The sequence below is a fragment of the Megalops cyprinoides genome, chromosome 4 (genome assembly GCF_013368585.1).
Source record: "Megalops cyprinoides isolate fMegCyp1 chromosome 4, fMegCyp1.pri, whole genome shotgun sequence".
Taxonomy (NCBI): Eukaryota; Metazoa; Chordata; class Actinopteri; order Elopiformes; family Megalopidae; genus Megalops; species Megalops cyprinoides.
The window spans coordinates 9,432,730-9,445,321 of NC_050586.1; the positions used below are offsets into that span (position 1 = coordinate 9,432,730).

The window sequence follows — 12,592 nt, forward strand, 5'->3', positions numbered from 1 at the left end:
TAAACATTAACATTAATGTTTTATGTAAAATTTACATTAACTTAAAATAAGTGTTCCTTTAAGGAAACCAAAGTCAAACTTGTTCTGTGGTACAGTGCTCTCCAAATCCCAACGCGGAAGTGCAGCCTGCTGTCGGCCCTTCACAGGTAGTAGAGGAAGTCATCCAGGTTCATGTTAGGGCTCCTGTGGATGCTCTGGCCCACGAGGAAGGCCAGCTTGTGGGCGTACTGGCAGGGCGCGGGTACTCGGATAATCCCCTGAGCCACAGGAACAAGAGAGCCGTTATATCCCAAAGACCCCAATCCACTCACCTGGGCTGTCTCCCAGTGCACCCCCCCCAGATTTGAGGGGGCAGTGTGTTTGGTTTTAAGCCTCAGAAGGTGACTGTCAAAGCAGATGGCTCATGTTAGCTTCGGGGCATCGCTTACCTGTGATTGGATTACATTTCTGCTCTACAGCCCAATCACAACAGCTAAATTTTTACCTTTCCTGCCCAACCCTGGCTCCTAGCTTAACAGAACAGTGCTACTATTAAACAATTAAATTTACCAAGCTAAGAAAAATCCAACTAACCTGCTTTATCATTAAATATTCAGTATTAAGTACTCTTGGCAACTCCTTCTGACAAGCAAACCCTGCAGACATCTTCTGCATCAGGACTTCCCTTATAAACGTCTGCAGCACAACTGGCTCCCTCCCACAGTTCCAGGGAATCTGCTACACTGAATTACAGCTTCTTCTTCCTCTCCATTTCATCCCGCATCTTTTGCAGTTTACCCTGCTTCTTTAATGCACTCTGAAGTGCTCGGAGACAGCTGCTTCACAACGAAGGACTCGAGTTTCATTAATAAAAACTACTTAGCAAAGCGCTGTGAAATGAAGTCAGGACATGCTTGCGAGCGTGCTCCAGCCCTCCTGGATTGCACGCTTTCATCGCAGTAGTGCCAAACGGGAGAAGCATCCCCACGTGCGCAGGTGACATGGCTTACCTGCCAGTTGTAGTACATGTGGCAAAGCTTGTAGGTGAGGCGCTGCATGTGGTCTGGCTTCAGGCCGTTGCTGTCAAACACCACGTTGTAGTGAGTGGGGGCGACGCTTCCCAGGCGAACGGCCTGGCTGACGATGAAGAAGTCGTACCTGAGAGCGCACGACGGGCCGTGTAAGAGGGAGAGCGCGTGCGCGGTGAGCCCTGACCTGTCCTAACCTCTGGCCAGCGTTACCTACCACTCGGGGCGCGTGACCTCCGTGTCGATGACCGTGCCGGGAGGCGGGTTCGCCAGCTTCCCATCGATCCGCGCAAAGAACCTGGTGCTGATCCGCTTCTTCACAACCACCACCGAGAGCTTAGGCCTGGGAACACACGTGCACACCCGCACTCACATACACACACCACACGCCACATCCAGACGCATTCATACACGCACGCACGCACGCACGCACACACACACACACCACACGCCACATCCAGACGCATTCATACACGCACGCACGCACACGCACACACGCATACACACACCACACGCCACATCCAGACGCATTCATACACGCACACGTACACACACAGAGCAAACACACCACATATAAACGCATGCGTGCACATGCACACACACGCACACACGCACACGCGCGCACACACACACACACACACACCACATCTGTAACAAGCTCCCCTGACAGGCAGCCAATGCTAAGTATTCTGCATGGGGTGCTACAGTCTCTCACATGTAGTCTTGCCCCAGGGCCCTGAGGCATTCCATAATCTGCGGGACCTCGTAGCTGACCACAGTCTGCAGCATGCCGTCCCCCACGCCGTCTCTGTACATGATGATCCGGGCCGGCAGGCAGTTGTTGTACTTGAGCCAGGCCTTCAGAGCGTCTGGAGGGGGGAAGTGACAGTGCGCTAAGGCTAACGCAAACATGTGCGCGTGCCGCTTCCAGCTTCAACTTTTCTGACAAAAAAAACAAACAATCTCGGGACTGCGACGCGACTGGCCGGACTCACCCTGCAGCGCCACCTTCAGGCCGTCCATGATCTCCTGCCCACGGTCCTGCAACACGCACCTGGAGAACCATCTGCGGGACAGCGGGATTTCACTTGCTTTCCACATGCTCAGGAATATGCTACACATGTTCCGCAGTTCAGTGTGTAAACCCATCCAACTGCTACAACCACAGTACTCTACCATATCACCGTTAATCTTTCAAGACATATTAAACCACGCAATTTGTCAAACCACCATTGGCAAATATGAGCGTAGCCCCCGCAAATCTCTCCTTGACTGCATCTCCCCCAAGGAAGTTCCATATTGAGACAGAGCTGCAATCCCACCTTGACATGCCCTGGTTCAGGCTGGCCACCAGGGCACCGATGGACCTCTTTCCGGCAGACGTGTCGTGGTAGCAGTCGATCCCCACGATCATCAGGTGCTTGAGCTAGAGAGGAGGCAGAGGTTACAGAAGCGGGGCGCACCTGTGATGGAGAAGGTTGCGGTCGGCGCGGGCCTCACCGGGATCTCCACACTCCACAGCTCGCCCCCCATCTTGCAGTTCATTTGCAGGGCGATCTTGGTGGCGATGGTCATGAGGGCCTGGGGCCGGCTCAGGGTGCGAGCCACCACGCACTGGCTGGGCGTCGGACACTCCACGCACAGGTACTTCTTCACACAGTCGTACTTGTCTTTGCGGTTGGTGGGGAGAATGACCACCACCTGAGAGACGAGAGCTGTTAGCCTCTGTGTTCAGAGAGCATTACAGGAACTGTGCTGTGTGTGTGTGTGTGTGTGTGTGTGTGTGTGTTTATGCCAGACATTCCAGAAAAACAGCACTATTAACCTCTTCATTCAGAGCACTGCAACAGATTGTCACAGCAGCAATCTTGTGGATAAGAAATTAGAACCTCCGGTGTGTATGTGGGTGGGTGTGTGTGTCAGACATCAGAGACTATGTTGGGCAGTTTTCAGCACGTGACAGTACAACTTTCACTGTAAATACTAATACTGACAAAGCATTAATAGATTACATCAAAATTAAAATGCTTGAATGACTTGTTTTACACTTAATGGATCAAAATGGTAAGGCTTTAATTTTGACTTCATAATTGACACCTTTAAAAATTTATCAAACATTCACTAGGGCAACCAGTTTTTGTGACATACGTGGTTTATTACTGACATAATTACTGCTATTTGCTCATGCTGTATATATTTTTTTTCAGCCACAATGTGCTGAGGAAAAAAAGTCACATCTCTTTAATGGTCAACTAAGCTGCTGAATCCCAAAGACATTAACTGCTTCATTTGCAAGGACAGGTGCATGTTTAGCTTGCCGCTTTCTGTCACTGTGGAAGCAGGTTTTGACGCTCCCACCACAAGGTGGCAGTCTCGCTTTCCACAAGGCTGCACAAACACCTACCATCCGAGTGCCTGGGCCTACGTTGTGCTGCAGGGCCCTCAGCAGAGAGTCCTGCCTGTCTTCATACTCAATCCTGCATTGAAATAAAGCAACTTAGCACCTTTCATCTCCTTTCATTCAAATGAACATAGTTCTAGTTACGATTAGATTTAATGTTAAAACATTGTCATTTATCAGACGTTCTTATTCACAACAGCTTACATAGGTTACAGTTTTTACATGTTATCCATTTATACAGCTGGATATTTACTGAGGCAATTGTGGGTTAAGCACCTTGCCCAAGGGTACATCAGCAGTGCCCCAGTTGGGAGTTGTAAGCCCTGCTCCTTACCATACTACACTGTTGCCGGGGGCATCAAAAGGAGGACTTCAGATATTTCTGCTAGCCTTACCCGCTCTTTAATATACAACAGGCAATTCTTGACATTTCCTTGATTGGACAGCAAGTCTCATTACAGACTTTGATAAAAGGACAGATTGATTGCATGTTAGCTTCCTTAAAAGTGCAGGCTGTGCAAACATCAAACTGGGCTTTCATCCGATTCCTGTACCAGAACAAGTTCCCGAATAATCTGCCATGGCAATACCGTTAAATCGCTCCAGTGAGAGGATCTCACTCTTCAAGCGTGGCTTTTACTGCGGTTATAATCTGTTCTCTGAACAGATCCATTTATACCCGCTCACTATGTTTCAGGGTAAGGCGTTTTTCCAAAAAAAAAAAAAAAAAAAACCTGAGACGGTACAAGCTTGGTTATGATGCCGTGACCAGTCCCCTAGCTCCCCCTAGAGGCTGGTATCTCACATGACAGCCCTCTGCATCCTGATGCCCAGAGGCTGGGACACTCTGCCCAGCGTCTGCAGCAGGGACTGGGCCATGTCGCCGTTGCGTCGGGTGTAGAACATCAGCCAATTCTCCAGGGGAAGACTTCTGATCAGAGGCAGTCCCCTCATCTCCTTGGACCAGTCGGCAGCCCACGGGTTATACTCAAACTGGTAACCGGAGAGAAAGAGGAGTGCAAGGGATGGCAAGTGCAACGGCGCTGGAGCACGTCACCGCTTAAACTGACAAACTGACCCCACCCCCCGGTGTTACGCACCGTCCTCTGACCCTGCACAATCCTTTCCGCAGGCAGCACCCGGGCCTTCACGCTGACCAGCTTGTTGTCAAAGTTCAGGCCCCAGGTGTTCAGCTCCGCCTGAGCTTCCGGGTTCCTGAGGCACAACCGAAGCGTGTCAGCGCGTGCGCTCTTCCCGGTACCATGCAGCACCGGGACCCGCGGAGCCTGTGAGCGTGCACGCTTTCACCGCATTACATTTACATCACATTACTGGCGTTTAGCACACGCTCTTATCCAGAGCCACTTAGAGTCGCTACCCGCATTAACCATTTACACAGCTAGATATTTACTGGGGCAGTTGTGGGTTAAGCACCTTGCCCAACGGTACAGCAGCAGTGCCCCAGCAGGGAATCAAGCCGGCCACCTTTTGTTTACGTGTCCTGCCCTTTAACCACTATGCTACACTGCCGCTTTACTGACAACTTGTTACAAATACTAATTAGCAACACGGTTGTTTTGACACTCACAAATTAAAATATGTTTTCAGGAACACAAAACACCTCCAACACATTTCATTCACAAAGGCTGCTAAACAGCGCATCTCTCTAGAGACACAGCTAATTAAGCGGTTTGTACAAACAGACTATCACCATGAACAGTACGTTGTCAGAACCAGGGATAGAAACCAACATCAACTCCCTTGAAGTTTTAAGATGTGCCCTGTGTCAATATTACCATTTTAGATAGCATTTCAGATTACAATTACTCTAATCAGAAATGTGTCACAAAACCACACGAGACAATGACCCTTTATTTCAACATTCTCAGCGTTAAATGAATCATACTTATGGATGCTGCTGATGAATCTGTTGAGTCGGCTCTCCCGCTGTTCTGGGGTCAGTCTGGTGTGGGACGAAAGGTCCCTCATGATGCTGAAGTCGCTGTGCATTTTGTCCGTCAGTCCTGAACCACGAGGTGCACACAAACAATTCCATAGTGCCTGCGCTGAGCGTTATTTAAAGATGGGCTGGGTTGGACCCGAGAGTGCTACGTCACCATGGTTACCTGTTAGGTAGCATAACTCCGGTACAAGCAAGGCCGGTCCAGGGGGCGGAGCTCCAGCGGGCCCCCTTTTCTTGACGTAGCTGATAAGTAGTGCCTGGTTACCATCAGTGATGTCTAGACCATATTGCTACGGAAAGTGTTAATATGTCATTGGTTTGGCCAGCGCTATTAGGTATCAAGAGACTGGAAGAGACTTTCAAAGTCGTTTTGAAAATTACAGAAACCTGGTACTGGTCAAGCAACTTCGATTATCACAACCAAATTCAACCGGACAGATTCAATACCTGACAGAATTACTCACTGATGGCAATATTTTAGTTCTGTGGATTTTAAACTGTTACAACTGTATACAGGTACTGATGGGAGAGAATTAATGAAACCACACGTTTTCAGTGCTTTGTCCCAATCACAGTGCTTTTGAATGGAAAATAACTGATTTTGATTCATTCATACATGTCTGTGACTGACAGCAAATCACGGTTCTATCCATTACAGGGGTCAGGAATCCCCCCCCCATCACTACATACAGGTTAAGAGGTGAACAAAGAGACTGCAATCATCCAATTTTCTTCAGCCAGTCAAGCAGGAAAAATGGGCTCCACAAATGGAGGACCAGCCCTGCTGTAAAATTTCTAACCTTGACCGCTGCAAATGGTGTTCCAATAAAATGGTGTTCCTTTTTGCTGTTGCTGACCTGATAAAAACTCATGGAAGCTGTATCTTACTAACAGGTGTCTTCGAAAACAAAAACAAATTTTATACAGACCAATCATCTGAATTAAATACCATACAGGTAAAGAGGACATCTCACTGTCTTGTAGTAATTCCTGAAGGAGATCTCGGTGTCTCCTCTCTTGAAGGTGTTATTTGGGGTATGGTCCCATGCAATGTCATCAATTCGGTATGTTTTATTGTTGTACCTCAGAGGGGAAAAAAAGCAGAGCAAGTTTACACCCAGCACAATTCTAAGAGCGTATAATTACAGGTGTTTTTTTTTTTGGGGGGGGGGTATTGATGTGAAAATACTATGCACTGCATTGTCATTTAGCAGACACTCTTATCCAGAGCAACTTACACAGACTATAATTTTATCCATTTACACAGCTGCATATTTACTAAGGCAGCAGTGGGTTAGGCCTTCCCACTGCGCATTTCGACAGTCTGTGAAACGTTTAAAATTAGCAACTGAAACGTTAAAAGTTCCACAGGTATCCGGAAAAACCTTAGGGCCTGCGTTTTTGAGGTGGTGGGGGTGGGGGGGTCTCACTTGGTGAGCACGATGAGCCCGACCAGCTCCTTGGTGCAGACCTCGGCGAAGCGCTCGTCGCCGCACTGCTGCCGCAGGCTGGACATGAGGCTGAGCACCGTCTCGCTGCGCAGCACCTTGTGGCTCACGTCCGTGCACAGCATGATGCTCGACTCGTACTGCAGGATCGTGGTGGTGAAGCCCGGCCAGATGGTCAGCCTGGATCGACAAACCGGGTACTGCTTTACTGCGATAACGTAAAAACCGCTCACCCGGGCCTACTTACGAATTTCACTGAGGAAATTCTGGGTTAACCCTTTCGTGTGTACGGTCAAACGGGTGTGATTAGAACAGCTATTTACAAGTGACGCAACAAAGCAACATTCTTTCTAAACCCACTGCTTTTTCACAAAAAATTGTTCCACAAATGCAATGGATTTATTTCTCAATGCAGAGCCACATAAGTTGCAACATCAGCAGCATAACACAGTTCTGACTCTCAAATTCGAAAAATTCTAGCCAACATTGGCTTTGAGGAAGCAGTGATTTAACGTTAGAAAGTATAGCAAATGCAGTGGTGAAAACTGAGAAGCTTAATAACACTAATGAAAACGTAACATGTGCTATACATAGCATGAAATAAGTCATGCTGGGGGGCAGCTGGAAATATTTGAGAACTTGCGTGCGAAAGGGTTAAGTACCTAGCCCAGCGGTACAGCAAGAGTGCCCCAGCGGGGAATCGAACCAGCAACCTTCTGGTTACGGGGCCTGTTCCTTACCAGTAGGCTACGCTGCTGCCCGTTTTCAAACCCTGCTCTGCCAGGCGGCTTCGGCGCAGGGTGGGGCTTCGTTACAAACCTGTGCTGGGGGATGTTGAGGGGGTCGTTGGGGTTGTAGTAATGGCGGCCGATCTGCTGCATGTTCAGCATCCGCAGCACCCTGTGGGACCACGCACAGGGGAGTGTCAGCGTGGAACTCAGTAATTCAGTGATGTATTGCGCTGAGAGCTGCCATGAAGCGTTGGGGGGGGGGGGGGGGGGGGGTGCTGACCTTCTGAAGATGATGTTGTAGAACTGCAGGCACACGGGCGAGGTGGGGGGCAGCTCGTTGGTCAGAGTGACGGTGATCTGCACCTTCTCGCCGTGCCTGGTCTCGCTGTGCAGCACGGTCTCCTGCACGGCGTGTTCACAGCATTAGTACACAAAGCAGAAACGCCCTTTTCCTCAAAGCCGCTCCCTGTGAGCCACCCGCTTGCTCACTAGCTGTCTACACATGTACAGCCTACAGGTTTTCCACCATCCTTTATGGCGTATCATGACACATGCACACTTCATACCACGTGTACCTTCTCAGGGAGTGAAATGAAATGGGGGAAATGTGGCCTGCTGTTGGTAAATGTGGTGGTTTATGGCATTTCAGACACTGAACAAATGCACTTCTATTGCGATGGAAGTCACTCTGGATAAGAGTGTCTGCTAAATGCATGTAATGTAACGTAACGCACATTTGTAAGTCGCTTTCGATAAAAGCGTCTGCCAAATGAATAAACGTAAATGTAGCGCCATAAAAGTATCAGTTGGCACACGTTCAGCTCTGATGCGACCTGGGGCAGCTTCCCGGGGACGGAGAGGATGAGCAGTCTGTACCGTGTTGTGGAGTCTGATCGGGAGGAAGAGGATGGCCCCGTCGAAGGTACGCGCCGTGCCCAGCGTCTCCTCATGCATGAACAGGAGTGCCGAGCGCAGACGGCGCGACTCCATCGGGGGGTTGAAGTCCACGTGGTACTGGTAGAGCACCCACTGGGGCCGGGACACGATGCGGAAAAAGTTCGCCCGCAGCTCGATGGGAGACCCCGAGACACCTTAAGGAGAGGTCGGGCATGTTACAGCGCTCTAATTTCACAACAGCGCATGCAAGCATGCACACCCACGTGCACGCACAAACATACCTGCAACCCCTCAATAAAGCTCCAAACCGGAAACCTGACTCCTGTGTTCTGACCAACGCATCACTGCGGAGGAAATACTCTCCTGAACTTACTGTACGGGTGAAACTGCCCCCCCTTCCCTTACCGGTCTTTGACTCCTTGACGTGTTCCATGGCCTGCCTGGTGTTAATTCCCGCATCGTGAAAGTCACGGCGACGCCCACCTCGTTCTCCAATCTTCACTTGCTGGAAGCCAGCAGAAATCTGAAGGACAGCTGTTATAATACAGCAGAAAAAAATAGCTGTGTCCATGTTAAGCATGAAAAGAAACCTGATAACCATCATAAGGAAATGCTGGTTCTTTCAACACGCACTGGGGATTTCCACTGCTTAAGGTTCCCCTTCTATACTGTTAATCAGTCCCACACCTCTCCTGCATATTTCTCACGCAAAAAAATTTGTAAATTCCCCAGACCTCCAATTCCAAACCTTTACAAAAGAGGTTTTACTGAAAATATCAGAGCATATTTTAGAAAATGACATGACCCCTATGGTATCTACAGAGATCGGGAACTTGCACCTATTCTAACTAGCACCTAACTTTTGCTTTGATTGGTTTTGCTTTTTGAAGTATGTTGGTGTACCACCGACTATATTCTCAGGAGTGCATTTTGTCATTTATAGCATTTTATTGGCACTGCAGAAATACAGCTCTTAAGTGTTATGTTTTAAGTGCCTATTTCAAAAATTTTTAATTGCACAGTATTGCTTATTTTTATTCTTAGTGTATGTTAAATATTTAATTCATATTTATAATTCAACACCATTTAGTTATGCCCTTGAATAATAAGTACAAATGCAACTGTTTGTGGTGCTCCTGTGGTTACAGTAAATGCCTCCATTTACAGGTAGTGTGATTTTGAGTTGCATGTAGTGCATAAAAGGCAATGATGTGTGATACAACTTCATTCCAGACAGCTAGTTACTGACAGCTAATAAACTACACAGTTCCCTAAACCTGAGGAGGTTAAGGTTCTTAGGTTAATTTAGCCATTACCCTGTTTGGAGGGGGGGGCACAGCAACAAGCCATCAATATTCACACCAGCTATAGTTTTTTTAATTCGTTTACAGAACAGAACAGGCTAATGACAGCCAACTACCTAAAAAATATGCCAAGCAAATTGGCTGTTTTTTTTTTGTCTGTGAAAGAACTCCGTGCTCAGTGCTGAAGCTACACTATACTGCTCACACCAACTGCAGAATTTAAGCAAGCAGTGCCCCCACTTCACTGAGGAGGAAGCTTGCACTCAATTTCTGGAAAACTGTTATAAAAGGACCTTAAATTGGTTTGGAATTTATTCTCCCTTTCTCTCTCTGACTTTTACCTACTTTTTACAGGCTTTCTCTAGACCTATTCAAGAACCCTGCACTCAACTGCTCCTATTAAGCTTTTGGCTTTGGTTCTGTTGCTACTGGTAGTGTCACTTGCTTGACCATTATTAAGACTATTAATATGTAATGTGTGAATATATAAGCTTCCACACTTTTTACTAAATAGTGCATCAGTTCCCAACTTTCACTCTCCTGAACTACTACAGTTTCTGCTAGCAATGTGTAATTACAAGATATGTAGGAGCAAGGCATGGCTATGCTTAAGAAAATATGAATTCTGAATTCAGCACATACAACACTTTTAACTACAACCTTTATTGCAATATTCTAACTAGGATGTAGCCCTGAAAACTGACTACAAATAAAAAGACAAAAAAATAGTTAAAACTGACTGATTTTGTGGCTATACTTTTTAAAAAGCGTAGTTCATGTTCATAGTTCATCTCTTCGAGGTCTAAGCCAGAAATGACCGCACTATATACATTTAGGATTTGACAAAACATCTGTAACATGAATGTACAATTCAATTCTTTTGATTTTCAAACAATGTGTGGGTTGCTAGACTAAATATCTGAATAACTTTTTTAGGCGCTACAATAAACTTCACTCCTTTCTACCTCGCTGCAAAGAGATTTGCAAAATGAATCTCACTGAATATTATTCATGTTACTGTGTTGAGCTCTCCTCCATGAAAACTAATGAGATTACACAACATATGTCCTTTATTATTCTTCTTAATCCTTTCTGTTGAACAATCATTTGAAAATGTATCCATGCAGTCAATTATTAATTTGTTTACTTTGAAACGTCCCTCATTTAAACGTTATCACCAAAACAATTTAAAACAAACTGTGCTTAATCACAAGATAATGTGATGAGTTATTTTTTTCTGCCAGACCTAATGCTCAGTCTGAACAGTGCAATGCCGGATGCACTGACTGATCCAACTCTACCAGTCAAACTGACAATCAGGGAATGTGGCATGGTATTTAATATACTTTACAACTCAGAAGTCTCTACAACTCCAGTAAAAAGTATTTTATCCACACCATTCTACACATTTACACACAGCACAGGACTGGCATCACCTTAGGCAGAAAAAAAATCCAAAAAATTTCCAGTCTGCACATTTGAGAAGGGTGGACATTTAACACTGTATTACTGTTGATAATATAGCTTTCAATAAACATATGGACACTGAAAAATGTGGATAACATGTAGCTATGATCAACTGTGTCCAAGTATATCGCCCAAAGACATAACACTATCTAAAAAGATCAACTCCCTGGTGCCATCTTAATTTTCACTTATAGGTTGCCAGTTCCTTACAGCTGACTATACAATAGTCAGCTAGTGCAATAGCTACAAATCAATCAGGCAGTGCAGAAGTCACCATGTACATGACGGCTAGACAGCTACCTACTTAGGTATCTGGCTGCAGTCATCCCTTCATTTACAACAGCCGTTAGTCAGGTACTAGACGAGTAACTACAGTCATCTTGTAGGTAAGTAGCTCGCTGGTAACTACTGTAAGGTCTAAATAACGTGACCGCACGGTGTAAATTAAAATTAGCTATTGCTCATTTCTGGTACAGTAGGTAAACTGACTGACTTAGATAGCTACCTTCCTTTGACACTGCACCAGGTGCCGTTTTCTGCCGGCCTCGCCCCACAAGCTCGCTCTCAGGCTGCGGTTGAGCTGGCCGCGCAGACTCCTCGGACGGGGGCTGGAAAACACAGTTAAACGTACAATGAACATCCTTTGGCTAAATAGGTGATGGACCAAGTTACCGATAAATGATCAACTGTCTACATTTGCTTCAATGAACAAGGACTTTTACTATGACGAACTATGAGACGTTGTTAGCTGACTAGGTTTGCTGGTTCTCACCACCCCCGGAGGCCCGGTCTCCTGTCCGCGGGCTCGTCCCCTCGACCGAGCTCTTGCTCTTCCAGTCATCCTGAAAAAAAGTCAAACTAAAATATGCTGTTATGTTACAAATTTTCCTGTCAGCTTTCCGACACTTATGTCATGCAATATGGCCAAAAATAGGTACCCAACGTTGTGAATTTTACACCAACTGAGATCACACGTGGTTAGGCCGCATAACTTAGCTAAGTAGACAGTTAATATGCTAACAACAAAATTTCCTTCAAATTTTGGCAAGCATGTTAGCATAGCAAGCTAGCCTAACATGCGTTCACCATCTGTTTTTCCCTCTCTAATGCAACTAGAAAGGAAGGCTTTACTATAATCTATAGTAGGTCGCTGAGCACAGTTGGTTGCGATAGCTACCCAATTGATGCTTTCTTGCAAACTCGTCTATTAACTAGTCATTAAATATAAAAAGGTAGCATGGTAGATGGATGTAATGATTGGCATTAAGTTCTCCACAGCTCTATATATTTCTGTATCGTTAACATACAACTTACACAACTCTCAAGTTCAAGTGCTAGTACGTTCACAACCTGCCTCGACCTTGCAAACTCTCA

General features: G+C 46.4%; 1 protein-coding gene across 4 annotated transcripts; it reads right to left on the bottom strand.

Annotated features, from left to right (window-relative positions):
• Positions 1-140: 140 nt before the first annotated feature.
• Positions 141-12,059, bottom strand: piwil1 (piwi-like RNA-mediated gene silencing 1). 4 transcript variants are annotated; one of them, XM_036526765.1, is made up of 20 exons: positions 11,994-12,059; positions 11,724-11,811; positions 8,853-8,981; positions 8,427-8,641; positions 7,831-7,952; positions 7,639-7,719; positions 6,802-6,999; positions 6,346-6,454; positions 5,535-5,661; positions 5,315-5,432; positions 4,509-4,623; positions 4,214-4,401; positions 3,412-3,484; positions 2,508-2,708; positions 2,330-2,433; positions 2,003-2,073; positions 1,723-1,876; positions 1,225-1,350; positions 990-1,137; positions 141-257 (listed from the first exon to the last, which is right to left on the bottom strand). In XM_036526765.1, exons 1-20 carry the CDS (start codon positions 12,057-12,059, stop codon positions 141-143), a joined length of 2,550 nt encoding a protein of 849 aa, XP_036382658.1. The 4 variants fall into 4 exon arrangements, with proteins under 4 accessions (XP_036382658.1, XP_036382657.1, XP_036382655.1 ...); XM_036526764.1 differs by having other exon boundaries at positions 11,991-12,059; XM_036526762.1 differs by having other exon boundaries at positions 11,721-11,811; positions 11,991-12,059.
• Positions 12,060-12,592: the final 533 nt, after the last annotated feature.